The 17628-nt window shown below is 44.4% G+C and overlaps 1 protein-coding gene across 14 annotated transcripts in view; it reads right to left on the reverse strand.

Annotated features, from left to right (window-relative positions):
* Positions 1-17628, reverse strand: part of LOC144122196 (polyamine-transporting ATPase 13A3-like) — a 738347-nt gene that overhangs the window by 353478 nt on the left and 367241 nt on the right. For all 14 annotated transcript variants that reach the window (XR_013312846.1, XR_013312843.1, XR_013312839.1 and 11 more), the window contains exon 20: positions 1249-1406. Coding sequence is in view for 6 of the 14 variants with exons in the window: in XM_077655777.1 (XP_077511903.1) it covers positions 1249-1406 (158 nt within the window). In the remaining 8 variants the exon portion in view is untranslated. The remainder of the gene's footprint in view (positions 1-1248; positions 1407-17628) is intronic.

The raw sequence follows: 17628 nt of genomic DNA on the forward strand, positions 1-17628 counted from the left end.
TTCCCTTCTTTAAATATGTCCGACCGACTCGCCCAAGAACGTGCACTCCTGAAAAACAATGTAAATACGTGAGAAGCCTTACTTGGTATAGAAAAAACGAAATTCGAAAAAGAATTAGAAATAAAACAAAAATACAAATAAATGAAGCGAGAAAATAAAACAAAATTTCAAATAATAAAAATAATAATAATAATTGCTTTTTTTGGGGAAAGGAAATGACGCAGTATCTGTCTCATATATCGTTGAACACCTGAACCGCGCCGTAAGGGAAGGGTAAAGGAGGGAGTGAAAGAAGAAAGGAAGAGAGAGGTGCCGTAGTGGAGGGCTCCGGAATAATTTCGACCACCTGGGGATCTTTTTAACGTGCACTGACATCGCACAGCACACGGGCGCCTTAGCGTTTTTCCTCCATAAAAACGCAGCCGCCGCGGTCGGGTTCGAACCCGGGAACTCCGGATCAGTAGTCGAGCGCCCTAACCACTGAGCCACCGTGGCGGGGGTAATGAAAATCAGAAAAATGAAAAATGAAGGGAGAAAGAGAGCAAAGGGAAAGGCTTTCTTTCTCATTTCCGCTATTAAGCAGACTGAAGTGCAATCTTGTGATTTTTTAAAGCTTTCCATGCCTCGGAAATGTACACCTTTGCTTCTAGTTTATGGGACTGTCACCCCGTGCTGCAACACACCAATTTTGAAAAATTATCATGGGAATTTTTCGCCGTTAGGACACGGCGTGGTTTGCTTTCCTAGGCGCATAAAAAAGCCGTACGAGCACAGAAACCGTTATATAAGATTTTGCAGGTCTTGGGATCAAGAAGCCATCAGCATTAACACCTCACCGCCCTCTTTACTTGTCCCTCAATTGCAAATGAAAAATCTCATGTGAGTTACACGGCGCTCGCTACTAACCGCTGACAGCTGCAGCTAGCTGGTGAAGGTCAGAGAAGATAAGCGCGCCAAATTATGCCGTAAAGCTTTGGTATTCTAGTCAGGCATGAACCCTCGTTCAACTTCATGGAAAAGTTTCAGAGCATTGAACCATTGACAGAAAACGTGAACGAGGTAGAAGCACATGAAAACTGTTCAGGTAATCCGTACCTCTGCTCGACTGAACAGGCCCCAGAGAAGTTTGCATGTTTTTCATGGATAACTTGCGCTCTTGTACGTTCGGTTTTGTGAGACAGGATCTTGACGCATAATTGAAACCTTGCTTTCCCCGCTGATTGAAATTACAAAAGCAGGGTTGCCTACCTTGACGTCATTATTGGCTGCTTGGAAGGCCTCGTTGAAGTCCACCGCTGCCGCTGACGAGTGCAGGTCGATAGCGGCTGCTAGGATGGTGACGCGCGCAGAGGGCGAAATCATTTCGCAGTCTCGAGCCACGCTAAGAGCGGTCAGCAGATGGTCGCCTGCATGAAAGCGCACTCTATCAAAAAAAAAGCACTGTACACCTACCCGGGGAGAGCTACACAGGCCTGTGCTTGGACGGAGGAGAAAATGCATGTTGACACCAAGAGAAGGAACAGAACGCTTGTGAAACGTTCTATTTTATAATTCACAGCATTTTGTTCTTCGTATGGCACAGATAAAACTGTGTGGCGCATACACCGATGAGCTTAGAACGCACGGAATTGCTACATACTCCGAGTATAAAACGGCTACATTATACGGAATCCATAAGGACTGCACGGGAAACGCTTATCGAAAATTATTGCAGGCTTCGTATCCCAAGTTGTGCACATCAAGTAAAAATCATTAAGAATCTATATGAAAAGAACGTCGGAACCGTACGGGTAAGGTTATGAAATCCCGTATATTATCATATGTTTTACGATGAAATACGGATTATGCATATCCAAAATCTCTCACTAGGCATTAATAAAGGAAATTTTAGAAAACAAAAGGAGTGCCACGGAAAGATGGCCTCCAGTACTGCCTTTCATGAGACGATGCTGCACATATTTCTAGCGTCATTTTTTTTATTTATCACACACTGGAGACCAAATACGGTCCAAGCAGGAGAGGCACAGTACAAAACAATAAAGCACAAAACTTCGACTTTGAAAGAGAAAAAAAAAGAAACATGACGAGAAAACAAGTACTAAAAAGGACGACCAACACTTATACAACGCTAAATAGGAACAGGATGAAAGAAACAATACGCAGTGTCAACAACACAGCGCGTCACAGAGAGCGCCAACCGACTTTTGCAATTACTCAGGGCAGGCGAGCAAAGGAGAGTCATGAGGCAGTACGTTCCAATCAGTAATCGTATTAGGAAAAAATGAATACTTATAGGCATTCGTGCGGGAATAAATGGGTTCAATGTAGTGTTTATGCTTATGATGAGATTTCTTACATGACTGTTTAGTTATGAAATCCTGGGCGTCTATGCCTAGTTTTGAAAAATACAAACGACCAAGAATTTTAATTCGAGCCGTTTTTCTTTGTTCTCTTAAGCATTCAAGCTTTGGTTCATGCAACATAGCAGATGGAGAGTCCCGGCGTTTGTATATGAGACGCGTGGCTAGCCTCTAAATTTTTTCAATTTTTTTCTATACTACCCTTGAGTGAGGGTCCCACACAATACTAGCGTACTCAAACCAAGGTCTTATTAGCGCTTTGTACGCCTTGCTTCTCAGTTCACTTGACGATCTTCCTGATTTGTGTTTTAAAAAGCCTAATTTTTCACTAGCTGAAGAGTCTATATCTTATCGATGTGCGCCGTCCATTTAGGCCTGTTTGTAATTGTGACGCCTAAATACTTACATTCCACTACTGATTTAATCATATTGCCGCCCATGTTATATGAAAATTCCAGTTTTTTTCTTTTATTAGTAACACACTTATGTTAATCATCATATCCCATTTATCACAGCATTCTGGTAGTAATTTTAGATTTGCGTTAAGCTGGCGTTGATCCTCAACAGAATTTCTGGTTTTAAAAATGACACGGTCGTCTGCAAACATCAGTAAAGCTTTGTAAGGGGCTAGTTGGCAGTACATACTGAGACTGGGGAGCTCTACAATCAAGGCAAGGGGACAACACCACATAAGAACACCACGAGACACGAACGCAAACTTTCAACTGAGTTTATTTTCGACATGGCGCATATTTATACGCATCTAATCATGGGACACACAAACGTAAAAGCGTTAGAACCAGCCTTGATAGCCAAGCAATCACCTAAACTATGCGAGATATAAACTAACCTCGCAAGTCATGAATTTCACAAATGAGCAGCTAAAAACAATTTTCCTTTATTTGCCAAAAACAACAGACGGGTCGCTAACGAACCCGGCACCGTCCTTTTCTGAAGCCATGCAAAATGCTTCCCACAATTCTCTTGTGGTCTTGTCCTTTGATTTAAGCAGAACCGTCGTTCTATCCAGTAGAGGTGCGCACTTGTGCACAGCGCAGTGTTCTGCGAGGTTGCCAGGGGCACTGACCAGAGAGTTATTGTAATTGTGCTCCCGCAACCGCTCATTTAAGCACCTTCCTGTCTGGCCGACATAGGCCCTGCTGCTGGACAGTGGTATTGTATACACCGCGCCTTCAATACATGCCAAAAACATGTTCTTGTGCCTCACGCCACAAGACCATGCGTCGTGCTCTTCTTCTTGGCCTGAATTGATTTTGGGCTCCTAGTACTAATCTTCCAAAAGCTCTCTTATCACGACTGAACTTCTGCCCTTAAGCATAGAACCGCATTCCCGAAAGAAAGCCCTGGCACCGTTATTCCTTTCCAGATACCCCTGAGGACTTCATACCTGTTGTACCCCCACAATGCCCTATGTTTCATTATCCCGGCATCTCTTCGCCCTTTTGCTATGAGGACTGTTCGTGCTTTTCCGTGTACATATGCCCTTCGTTTACCCGTACCCAGATATATTTGTATTCGACCACTCGGGGCATTTTATGGCCTGGTATTGTAAGCACCTAATCAGTTGCTGAAAATCATCACGCCTGACTTATTTGCGCTAAAACAGAAGCCTAGAGTGTCTCCGTCGTCTCCGCGGCCATTAACAAGAGTTTGCAAATCTTCCTGGCTATCTGCTAACAGTTCAATATCGTCCGCATACTTTAAACCCGGGAGCCATTGGTCCACGAACTTTCCGCCTAATCTGTACGACTGAATATAACCTAGATTGCTTCTTTGTGCCCAACTTTCCATAGTTATCATATAAAGCATCAATGGCAGCGGTGAGAGGACAATCTTGCCTTGTCAACCTTGCCAACAATTTTGCCAACATTTGAACCTTTTAACCCTTCCCATGAGGTTTCAACTTTATTATCTCGGTATACTTCTTGTAGAAAAACAATCTCTTTGGCGTGTTAGCTATTTCTATACATTGAGTAGGCACGAACAAGCCATCCTCTATGCGCCCACCCGTTCTGAACCCGTTCTGAGGTCTTCCGAGTATCCTATTACTTTGTACCCATGACTGCGCTTTTAATATCAGAAAAAGGAATGCGGTCACTGACCAAGTCATGAAGTTCAAGACGTTTCGGAACCCCGATCACTTGTGATCGAGGAATCCGTACGAGATCAAGTGTTCAAGAAACCCGCACTAGATCCCGAAACGTCTTGAAGTTCGTGACTTGGTCAGTGACCGCTATCCTTTTTCTTTAATCCAATGCCTGATCAGACAAATTTTTGTTGAACCATTGATTATGTTAACTACCAGATCACTTTTAATTTCACTGGCTGCCTTACAAGCCTGCATATAACAGATATTATCGTGATCGGTCGGAAGGACTTTGTGTGCATCCAATTTCCTTTCTCTTTTTCAATCAAATTCATTTTACTCTGTCCCCACCTGTGCGAAATTTGCTTATTAGTTCTGGCTATCTCTAATGCTTTTAAAAACGTTTCCTTACTTTTTCTGCCAAGTTCATAAATCCGCGTGAACGCAATTTCGTAAATTCCTGTGGATGCACATTTAGAAATAATTTCTTCCGCCTTTTTCCAGTTAAGACTGGTCACTTCTCTCATTTATATTCTGCTATCAGTTGCTGCTCCTTCATTTGGGGAGGTGACCCTATAGTTTCTCCTAAACAAATCGTATCAAACAGATACAATGTAGTTCAAAGCGTCGTCTCCCTCTTAGCATTTTCCCTCAGCATTTTGATTGTGGTCCTGATTTTTTTATTCGTTTTACCCCGCCAGCTTTGGTTCAAGAATTGTCTTGGTCCCCCTTCAGTTGAATCGCGAACATCAGGCAGCCAGCGATCAGAAGGCTGTTTAATTTTAACCTGGACGAGGACCTGCACTTGCTGTTTTTTTTAAAGATGACATTGAGATTTTTGGCCTATTTTCTCTTCAGATAACTGCTCCTTCTTTGCTTCTTTGTTTTCCCTTCAGGCCACCAGTCGTTGTTTGATGGTTTCCTAAACTGCCTTATTCCACCAACTTCGTGGCTTCCTCATTCCTCTCCGGTTGTTTACTCCTCATACTTGTTTCATTTTTGTACTGATGAGTACATCTAACTGATTATAATAGCGCTTTACCATAGGGCGTTTCTCTTCTGCTTCCTATATGCCGGCTGCTATTAGCGCAATTTGTTAGTGGCTTATTGTTACGTTCTCTTTTTCACTCCTGTGCATTTCTGTTTGGATCAGGGCTTCCAACTCTAGAATAATAAGCTTATGATCACTTCCCAGGCTGCACTTCCCTCTTTTTTCGTCTATTTCCATTATTGCGAGCTTGCTATACATCCCCTGCGACATTAAGCAGCAGTCATTGGTCGTCTGCCTGTCACGGGATTCGCACGTCATTTTTCCCTCACACTTAGTTTCTCTATTTACAACAACTGGGTTGTGCCACTCACAGAAGTTTAGCATTAACTTCCCGTTACAATCTGTGTATCCATCCCGGTCCTCGATGTGGCGATTCATGTCACCCAGCCGAATAGTACCGGCGCCTTCTCCAAACTGCTTTATGTGGTCATTGAGACACTTAACTCGATCCTTTTTTTTTCTTGCCTGCATTTGTCGCCTGTCCCTAAATAAACTACTCCTAGCCATCTCTTTTTACCGGCAATTGTACCCGATACCCAGACATGTTCTTTGCAAGTTAACTTTATTCTTTGCCAATCCGTTCCTTGATGTATCAGCATACATACCCTTCCTGCCTTCTTCTCCGCTGTTGTTCAGTTGCGCCCTTCCCAGACGTAGCCATAAAAAAACTGTGAATCTTCTAGATTCCTGAGATGTGTCTCGCATAGCCCGTATACACCTACTTCTTCGCCCTTTAACTGTTCTAGATTCCTGAGATGTGTCTCGCATAGCCCGTATACACCTACTTCTTCGCCCTTTAACTGGTGTTCTATTTCTAACCACTTCGCTCTCTTTCTACCTCCTTCCATGATTATGTAAGTGATCCTTTGTGTTAAATATCTTTATTAGTTTTCTTCCTGGACCCCCTAGTATCCATTTTGTTGCGCTCAGCCTCCATTGTTATACTTTCTAGGTTAGTTTATTTTTATTTATTTATTTATTCAATACTGCCAGCCTTGGTAGGACCGGGTAGGAGGGGAAATACAACGAGCTACAAGGCATGGTAACATTTAGCAAACAAATTAAAAGATAAACAAACCAAAGACAACACATGCATGATTCGAACAAAACATGGGTAAATTGAAGACAATTTTTTCCCCCTAGAACTGTACATGCAACATTCAAAAGTCTTTATAAAACATTTACAATGCTCTCAGTGCTTATTAGTCCACTCAAAAGAAGCTGGTTTCACTCAGTTATTGTTCGGGGAAAATAGGAATATTTCTACAAGTTTGTTCTGGCACAATAAGGTGTTAAGAATTGGGCATGACGATGTCTCATTAATCGCGTCACTGGTGTTTTTAAATATGGGTCCGGGCTTATTGATAACTTATTTTTCAACAAAAAGAGAAATTTTACTCGCAAAAGCTTTCTTCGAGTTTCCAGTGTCTGTATGCCATTAACATTCATTAATGTTGTACGGGAATTGGAGTGCGGAATTTAGAAAAATTAAAACAAAATGCTTTTCGCTGAATTCTTTTTAATGCAAGGATATTAGTTTTAGTGAAAGGAGCCCACACTGAACAGGCATATTCTAATTTTGGTATAATGATTGATGTAAAAGCTAAAAGCTCAGTTGCGGGAAGGGCTCGTTATAATTTATATCTAAGAAAACAGTTTACGGAAGGATGAAGCACAAATGTTAGAAATGTGAGCATTCCAACTTAAGGTATTAGTTATTGTTACACCACGGTACTTGCACTGCGCTGCTTCTGATAGACAATATGGGTATATGCGGTACTGGTAAGATAGACTGTGTTTGACTGTGTTTTTGTTAGTTATTTTCATGAAAACTGTCTTTTCGGCATTTAGTTTCATATCCTGTGTGTAAAACCAATTGTTAATGCCGTTGAGGTTAGAGTTAAGCACTGCTTGGTCCTCTGGAGTTTTAATTTCTGTGAATAAAACGCGGTCGTCCGCGAACAGCCTAATTTGAACTGCTTCTGTGATAACGTTAACAATATCGTTTATATAGATAAGAAATAATAACTGGCCAAGGACGCTTCACTGAGGGACTCCAGATGTTACCGGGAGGGAGCGCGAGGAGTGACCACCAACACAAACAAATTTGGTTCTGTCAGTGAGGTATGCAGTAATCCATTTGATTAAGAAAGAAGTAACACGGTGATTTGGGCTAGTTGGTTGCAGTTCATAATGGAGACAAGTTTCGCAGCATGAATAAAACGCACACAGAAGACAATGAACAAACAAGAGAGGACTGTGCTGCGCTTCCAGCTGATTTTATTTGAAAAAGCTCGACGTTTAGATACATTCAGTTATCATGAGGTGAAAGCTAATCACAATCATGCAAAAAGCCATTTCGTTATCCAGCAATGACAGTGCAGGTGTGCTGATACAATTGTCACCGGCTTTCCTAATAAAGAAAGGCTTCGATAATTTCACGATGAAGCTTGTCCTTGGCGTTACCCAGAAACTGCGCCTTCTTAAACATAGGTTTGCATTTGCACGACCGGCAGTGTACGGCAAGATGGCCGCTGATACTATCTTTTACAAGATTGAAGTGTCTAGCGCTCTTTCATTAAAACAACGCCCTGTTTGGCCAATGTACACTTTTTTACACGTAAGAGAAATGCTATAAACGACCTTCGTTACACATTTTGTGAACTTTGTGACGTGCTTAATACTGCACGGCGCCTTCTTCTTTCTCGTTATCATTGGGCAAATTTTCGACAGCTTGCATGCTGCGGAAAATACAACGTTAACGTTGTATCGGTTGGCGATCTTCTTCAGATTGTGAGATATCTTATGTAGGTGCGGTATTACCGGAGTGTTATTCTGTTTCTTTCCTTTATCATCCGTTCCTTTACTTCTCTTTCCTTTCTGCATTAGGCTCTCACAAACAGCTTAAATACCATCACCAGGGAAGCCGGAAATGCGTAGCAGCTCGACTTGCTGATTGACACTATCGGTCATTTGATGCGGGCAAGTTTCTTCTAGGGCAGCATTGATACAGTTCATGGCGATTCCGCGTTTAATTATTTTTGAATGAGCGCTGTTAAAAGGGAGAAGGGACTTTTGTGACCTAGGGTTATACTTTGTGACATCTTAGTTTTGTTGATAAGCGCGTTAACAATTCACTAAAGGGCCGTCATGTTAAAGGAATTTTTAGATATGTCGATGATTACTTGGTGATTCTTGACAATTCGCATATTTCATCCCTTGACGACGCAGTTGCAGAAATTATCACGGCTTTTAAAGCTGTAGCAAGAGGCTTAAAATTCACGTCCGAACTTCCCAGCGCTCACGACATACAGTTTTTAAACCTCAGAATTACTTCCAGAACGAACCACATATGCTATAAATATAACCCTAGGTCACAAACGTCCCTTCTCCCTTTTAACAGCGCTCATTCAAAGATAATTAAACGCGGAATCGCCATGAACTGTATCAATGCTGCCTTAGAAAAAAACTTGCCCGCATCAAATGACCGATAGTGTCCATCAGCAAGTCGAGCGGCTACGCATGTCCGGCTTCCCTGGTGATGGTATTTCAGCTGTTTGTGAGAGCCTAATGCAGAAAAGAAAGAGAAGTAAAGGAACGGATGATAAAGGAAAGAAACAGAATAACACTCCGGTAATACCGCACCTACATAAGATATCTCACAATATGAAGAAGATCGCCAACCGATACAACGTTAACGTTGTATTTTCCGCACCATGCAAGCTGTCAAAAATTTTCCCAATGATAACGAGAAAGAAGAAGGCGCCGTGCAGTATTAAGCACGTCACAAAGTTCACAAAATTTGTAACGAAGGTCGTTTATAGCTTCAATGGATGAAGCGCACAAAAGACACGGCACATAGGCAAAGACGGACACGAATCAAGCGCCTGTGTCGTGTCCGTCTTTGCCTATGTGCCGTGTCTTTTGTGCGCTTCATCCATTTAAGCTATGAACCAACTTGCCCAAGAACGTGTTCTACTACAATACCTGTCGTTTATAGCATTCCTCTTACGTTTAAAAAAGTGTACATTGGCTAAACAGGGCGTTGTTTTAATGAAAGAGCGCTAGAACACTTCAATCTTGTAAAAGATATTATCAGCGGCCGTCTTGCCGTGCACTACCGGTCGTGCAAATGCAAACCTATGTTTAAGAAGGCGCAGTTTCTGGGTCACGCCAAGGACAAGCTTCAGCGTGAAATTATCGAAGCCTTTTTTATTAGGAAAGCCGGTGACAATTGCGTCAGCGCGCCTTCACTGTCATTGCTGGAGAATGAAATGGCTTTTTGCATGATTGTGATTAGGTTTCACCTCATGATAACTGAATGCATTTAAACGTCGAGCTTCTTCAAATAAAATCAGTTGAAAGAGCAGCACAGTCCTGTCTTGTTTGTTCCTTGTCTCCTGTGTGCGTTTTATTCATGCTGCGAACCTTGTATCCATAAGAAAGAAGAAAGACCAGCTAATTTGAGTTTACAAATTAGTTTGTTATGTGAAACAGGATCAAACGCTTTCGTAAAATCTAAAAAAATTACATCTACTTGGTCTGATCTATCGAGGATTTCTGCAAAGCTGTGCACATCCTAAGTTCGTTGAGTTACAGTTGAGTAACCTTTCCTAAAACCATGCTGAAGTGGAGTTAGAAAACCTTTGTTATTTAGAAATCCAGTTACGTAATTAGCAATGATGTGCTCTAACATTTTACAACATGATAATAGCAATGAAATGGGCAATGATTCTGGAGGAGGGTGGAGTTGCCTTTTTTGAGCACAGGGACTATACCAGCCACTCACCAGTCAGAAGGAAGGTTTGCCGACGAAATGCACGCTCGGAAAATAACAACTAAGAACTTCGGTAACATTTCAGCGTAACGGTGCAGGAATACATTGGGGATATTATCTCGTCCTGGAGACGAACGTAGTATTAAGTTCAGAAGCATTGCACAAACACCATGCAAAAACACCAAGTCACAATCATAGTCGATTTGTTGGTGGAAGACATCGCTTTGCGCATGTCTGATTGGAATGAAAAAAACACTCTGGAAATATTCATTAAAATGATTCGCGATTACTTGCTTGTCATGAATGATAGCACCGCCAAGCAGTATTTGATGTACGGGTTTTCTCTTTTTCGATAAATGGCTCCAAAATTTATCAACCTCATTCTTTACAACGTTAGACAAAGTAACCTGAAAATAGTGCCGCTTGGCACTGCTCACAGCTTGAGCAAGTGTGGCCCGTGTACGATCAATGAAGCGCTGGCAGGCGCCGCTCCATTTCAACGTTTGTTTCCTTTTGGTTTGTAAGGTCCATCGTGTAATCCAAGGTGTTGGTTTTGTACGCTTCCTGATTTTGTTTGGGATAAAATTGTCGAGACAATGACTGCATATCTCCTTAAACTGGTGCCATTTTACAATGACGTCAGATCCATCAAAATCACTCAGTCGGTGATCAAGAAGGTCCAGCACACTTTCGTCGCTTGCGTGTGAAAAATCTTTCACAGTTTCAGGTTGTACGGACAGGAAGTCGCATGAAGCATTGAAAACACATGAAAAGCACACCATTTTGTGATCAGATATGCCAGGCTCAACAATCACTTCAAAATTTTCAATTGAACGGCTAACAAAGACTAGATCCTGTACAGAACTAGAGGAGTCAGTAATACGAGTACGCTAGTTGACTACTTGTATTATGTGTTCAGCAAGCATTATGTCAAACATATACTTAGAATGACTGTTGCGCATACTGTCAAGGGGTGGTTTGTTCGAAATAGCGCCAGGCAAGTTGTAATCCCCGGTCAATATTATTTTGTCGTGAGTAAATGTTGCATATGTTCACGCAAATTATTCATAAATTTGGGGTGAGAATCGGGTGCTCTATATACAGCAAATAACAAAATACTCTGCCCCAAAAAATTTGCTTCCAAGGTGACACTCTCATGATTGTCAATCTTTTGTAAAAGAAATGCGGACAATGGTTTTTTACTAGAACGGCAACTCCGCCCTCTTGACTCGCGATCACGGCGAAATACGCGAAAAGTGCCAGGAAAAATATCATCAATATCCTCATGCAACCAAGTTTCCGTTATTACCCCTGCCTACCCACACGCCGTGAGCCGCCGCGGACACCCCAAAAAAGCAACTGCTCGGCCTGCGAGGTGCCGGCCGATATGTGCTCCCACCTTTCCACTAATATGGATGCATTTCATGTAAAGTCTCTGCCAAAGCCTGCACTCCGCACTTCGCTGTTTATGTCTGCCACCTCAAACCTTTCTCAAGGCTTAACCTCCTTATGTCGCGATTAACAGTTATCGATTAACCACGTCCTCGGCAACCTCTCCGTTCCGTCCTTGCACCTCCGGTACTGTGCACGCCACTATCTGCACTTGCTGTGCTATCGAGCTTATATTGTCAACTCCCTCACATAGTCTTTCCACTACTTGTGCGGCGTCACAGTTCAGGACATCATTTAGCCTGCCGCTACCTTTACCAAATAGCGCCCTGAGGCATTCTCAGATTTATTGCTCCATCATGAACTAAGCACGCGTACAACCTGGACACATTTCTTGCTGTGTAAATAGTTTGGGTATATTACCTCTCCCCATATCTTCTCTCACTGTCCCCTCACCTCTTTCATTTCATTTCTCGGTTCTGCCTGCTAGCCTTTATTTCCGCTGCCCAGCTCAGCTGCTTCTGTGGCGATGGCAGATTCCGGGGCTAGCAGAAATCTTGTCCTTCCTTTTATATTATTATTTTAATAAAACCACTTACTACTACCACACTCTCACAAAGTTGGCTTTTCGTCCCTCTCGGTGCCATCCACTGTCCTCACTGAGAATACCCCGACTGCTACCCACCTATCACCATTTACACGCTCCTCTATAGATCTTTTGCACCTCCTCATGTCGGAGTTGCCAGCGATAAGCACTAGAATACTCCCTCCATCCCTCCCGCCGTGCCCTTTCGCTCCCCCTCTCTCTCATAACTTCGGGACCAGTGACTGTGGCCTCATTTCTTGGATTTAGTTTGTTACCCTTCTCTCCATCCCCCCCAGAATCCCAACTGCTACCTGTGTGTAGCTCTCCTGTCTGAACTTGCATGACTTTCTTGTCGCTCTCCTTGCCAGTGCAGGCCTCATCCACGTGGCCGGGGCTGCACTGTCCGCCAGTATGGCTTCCGATGGTGGTGTCAGTCATTTTTGCTTCCAATCAACGAAGCTGTTCTCGAAATTCTTGCTTCTCTGGTCTCTCTACTCGCAGCTCTCTTTCTAACACATCCATATCTAACGCTAGTTTGGAGTACTCTTGTTCAACCGTGTCCTGGCACGCACTTAGATGCAACATTTGTACATACAATCCGCGCCTACGCCCTCCCCTACCAATTCGAACCGCGTTTCTGTAAAATTCACCGACGCCTGACACTCCTTGCATTAAGACTTCAACTGCTTGACCATCTTAGCAGCGCTTGATTAGTGCTGCCACATAATGCTAGAATATCTACAGGCTCAAAAATCCGGTAGTTATTCCTATGAGCCGTGACAACGCACCGCAATCAATTTTCCAGAAATCAAAGTAAACGCGAATATTTTGCGCTGAGGTACGATGGGAGATGTTATGACCGTGTTCGGTTTGAGTTAGGGTTTTATGGAGTTCTTTATGTCAGCGCATGTGTCTGTCTCTTCTTCCGTCCTGTCCGTCAGCGCTGTTTCGTCGTACCATTCAACATGAACCAACCAGTCCGACTCAGCGCTCTCCTTTATGAAGTTCTACATTCCAAAGTGACTCAGGCTATGAGGGCCGCAGTAGTGGAAGGCTTCGATACTTACTGTGACCTGGGGTTCTTTAACATGCACTAACACCGCACAGGGGTTGTGGATTTAAATTTGGAGGACTGGCAGACTAAATCTTTGAAGGCTTCAACTGGTCCAAACGCGGAGCCTCGTGATAACACGACAGTTTCGCCCCTGCAGACGACAGCGTGGGTGCAACCCTTCGCGACCTCTTCGGGCTTCAGACTGGCTGGCAGCGGCGACCGCACGTGTGTGCGTCATGTTTTGTGCGGGTGTGAACCATAGCTATGTCGTGAAACCCGTGCCACCCGAGCACCTGTGATGTACGCGTCTGTGCACCCGCCGCGGTTGCTCAATGGTTAAGGCACTCGTCTACCGAGCCGGAGTGCACGGCTGTAAACCCACAGCGGTGGCCGCGTTTTGATGGAGGCGTAACGCAAAAGGTTCCCGTGTGCTGTGCGATGTCAGTGCACGCTAAATATCCCCAGGTGGTCGAAATTATTCCGGAGACGACCACTACAGGATCTGTTTCCATTAGAAGCGTGCTAGAGGCCCTGGGTTCAAACCTCGGTGCCTCTCCATTCTCCACAGAATAAACAATTATCTGTGGTTTAAACTTTGGTTAACAAGGATGAGAAGCGAAAGCCTCCTTTGCATGACTACATTCACAAACGCCGCACACACTGCCCAACGGATTGTCTGTAAAGAGTCGATGAAATGCGAAGCAATAGGCAGGAGCACGGCTATTTCTCAGAAATCCTGCCGCAGCGGTACAACCTTCCGCTACGATCATAGTTTTTTCAACGCTGAAAAAGCATCTGTTTAATAATGCTGTCTTGCTGCAGTTTAGTCAGCATTAATGGCTCTGTAGGATTGGACGATAGACTGTTGCATTTATAAATAACGCCCCGCAGCGTTTGCTGAGGATGGGTCCTGCTGGAAAGGATGGCGAGAACCGATGCCAGGTTTATCGAAAGGAAAAGTGACAGGAAGGTTACAACTTTGTAACGCGAGATTCAGTAACAGCGCTTAAGGTATTCCTATTTTAAGACGGTTGAGGCAGAGAAATTCTGAGCGCCTTCATACCTCCATAGTTCTAGAGTGCTCTTTTTAATTTTCCTCACACATTCGTTTTTCCACCAGCCCCACCTGTAGTCCGCATGTGCTGCAGATGAAGCGTGCTACATTCCTGCGTTATCATCATACTCTTCCTCCTTCAACGCTAACCATCCTCCGGATGGTTGCTGTGGTAAGCACTCTTCGGTTAAGCTTTGCTATCGCCATACCTTTCTCCTGAGGCGGTAACCACCACCCGGACGGTTTCAATGGTAAGCAGCCTCCGGCTACATAGTGCTAGGCTCTCGCTGCCATACCCTCCTCCTTCCACGGTAACCGTCCCCCTGCTCCCAGGGTAACTACCCTCCGAATGGTGCCATGTGAACTCCCCACCGGCTGCGGCTCACACTTTCCCCACGACCTCCTCTCTCGCGGTAACCACCCTCCGGGTGGTGCCTGTAGTCATAAACAAGCGGTTGCGCACTCCTCCGTCATGTGTACCGTCCTCCTTCCACGGTACCCACCCTCCGAGTGGCTCCTATGTCAACGCACTCACCGGTTACGCCGGCTACTACTACTGCAACAACGCAAAGCACAGAAACGGGCGTTTAACAGCTGCTGCAGTAAACGCAGGTCGACTCATCTCGCGTAGTGGCCATGCCCCCAAAGGCAGCAAAATCTCAGAGCACACAAACCTTTTCAGCGAGCCAATATATTACCATGCAGCGAAAACCAAGAAAGGCCGACGCGCGCGTTCTTACTTATATCGACGTGCTAGGTTTTCTGAAGCTTACTACTCAGCTATTTCTGCATACAACCTCATAGTATTTTAAGTAAAGTAAGCACCTAAGGGATTCGCAATACCCTGCCACCAGCTTGAAGTCTTACAGGCTGTGTCCGGAAAGTAATGCAATTATATTTTAATATTTTAAGGCGCTGCTATCGGTTTTACCGCGCTCAAATTGGTTGGGATAGTTGGAAGGGACTTCTTGCTTTTCACCACTGCCTAGCGCAGTCGCCTTCAAGCTCTGTACCTACTTATACTGCTTGTTTCACGACGTGCGATGGCATCCGCACGCGAACAACGGTACGCGACAAAGCTGTGTTCTAAATTCCATAAGAATCTTTTCGACACCTACTAAATCATTAAGCGAGCTTACGGAAATTCAGCTTTGTGTTAATGTCAAGTTTCAAAATGGTTGAAGGCGTTAAAGGAGGGCCGCGAAGTGGTCGATGATGAATACCGCACTGGAGGACCATTAACGAGCAAAAGTGACAAAAATGTGTCTCGTGTTCGTTATCTTTTGAATTCTACAATCGAATAAGTGTGCAGATTATAGCAGAGACTCTCAATATTGCAAAATCCACCGTACACGACATCGTAAGTACGTGGATTTGCTCGAGAGATCAATAAAAATGGTCCTTCGAGCGCGAAAGGAGATCGCCGATATTTAGCAGTAGCACCACAACAATGCACCCAGCGGCATTTCTCTGCGCGTACCAGAGTTTCTGGCCAAGCGCGATTAGGCGAAGCTGCCCCGGCCTCCTTATGGTCTTTACCTGGCTACAGGAGACTTTCTCCTGTTCCCTAGAATAAAGAGCGCCCTAAAAGGAGTCCGTTTGGCAACATCGAAGCGATCCAAACCGCCGTGACAAACGCTGAAAACGAAGTTCCTGTCGAAGCCTTCCAGGATGCGTATAATGCATGGCAGAGTCGCTGGCAAATATGTGTAGCTGCCAAAGGGGACTAATACGTAGAATTTCGAACGCTTTTAACGATATCCGCATTGTTTTTTTTTCTCCACAAGCTGCGAGTGCTGACCTACGAGGAGCGCAGGATTAAAAACCTGGTTGACTAAACAGCGCGCGTGGGTCAGCCACCTGAGCGCACCGCAAAATACGTGGTGTAGTTTCGATTTATATATGCATGCACTATAATGCCTATAGCTGTCCTGCGGGAAATATTTTAGGGGTCGCGGGAGGACAGGTGCAACATTCAAGCAGAGATAATTTCTTAAAGTCAATTTCACGTCCAGAAGAAGAAGAATAAAATAATACAAGCAAAAAAGAGATCACTGCGCCTACCCGCATTGGAAGAATGCGATAGCGTTGACGCCTCCTCGACAGTGGTCGCCTTTCACATTTGGCAGCATGGTTGTTTTCTCGTTCACTTGATCGATTAACTCTGATTATACCCTCGTTTCATCACGGCAACCATTTCGTGTTTTCAAATTTAGTTAATTAATTATTCGATTATCTTTCACTCATCAAACCCATTTCAAGTCATTTAGCACTTTATTTCCACTCCTTTGCCATTTTTCCTCTACCCTGCCGTCCATTTCTGTTTTCCCGTCCACTCACTATATCTACGTCAGCGCTGTTTCAACGTTTTTTAACGTTTTTGGCTCTGATTAAACAACTAGTGATACGATTGTCACAACATTTGTTCCCCACTACCTTCACTTCACCCTGTTTCGATTACAATCACTGTTTGACTCTATCTCTTCCTAGTTTCTCACAATCGGTGCGGACGTCGCTGCAGACAGCTGCGGACACTACCCCTTCGACATAGCCTAGTAATGCTTTCGCATTAAAACCTTTTCCCAACCGCAATGCGTGCCTAAAAACTTACTCACTTGGCACTCCAGTTGTGCTATGCAACCGTCACCGTAAGGTATACAACGCGTGTTGTACCCTGAACTTCGACAGGACTGGCACTGCCGGTGTTTAGGTGCGCTTAGTGAGGACGTTTACGCTAGCCGTGGAGGTGATTTGATGATGATTAAGATGATGAACTTTTATGACGCAAAGGCATATGAGGCTATATAGCGCCATGGCAGAAGGTTGCTTCTTCTACTCAAGGTGGGGTCAAAGATGCTCTTCCCAAGCATTTCTTCTTAAAGAAACCGAGCACCAGACTGGGGAAATCTTGTATGTTTGTTTCAACGCCGGGTACCGTCAGCACTGGCGATCAAACCCCGCACCTCCCGCATACGAGACGGTTGCTCAAATGACTAGGCGACCGCAGCAGTAAATGGGGGTGAATTCCGGTGTGGGTGCGGAGGCGGCCACATTTGTTTCGCTAGACGACAGGCACCGGTGCGGCGAGGCCCGGCCTGCTGAGGAACGGAGCGTCCGAGCTGCTTGCCCATAGAGAAACGTACTAACTCTATGGCTTGCCGACCTCGAGAGCTCTCTGGAGTTCGATGCTCGCGTTCGTCAGACCACAGCATTCCAAGCTCGCGCTCTCGGGCGTGAGACGAGCGGTGCT

The sequence above is a fragment of the Amblyomma americanum genome, chromosome 2 (assembly GCF_052857255.1).
Source record: "Amblyomma americanum isolate KBUSLIRL-KWMA chromosome 2, ASM5285725v1, whole genome shotgun sequence".
NCBI lineage: Eukaryota > Metazoa > Arthropoda > Arachnida > Ixodida > Ixodidae > Amblyomma > Amblyomma americanum.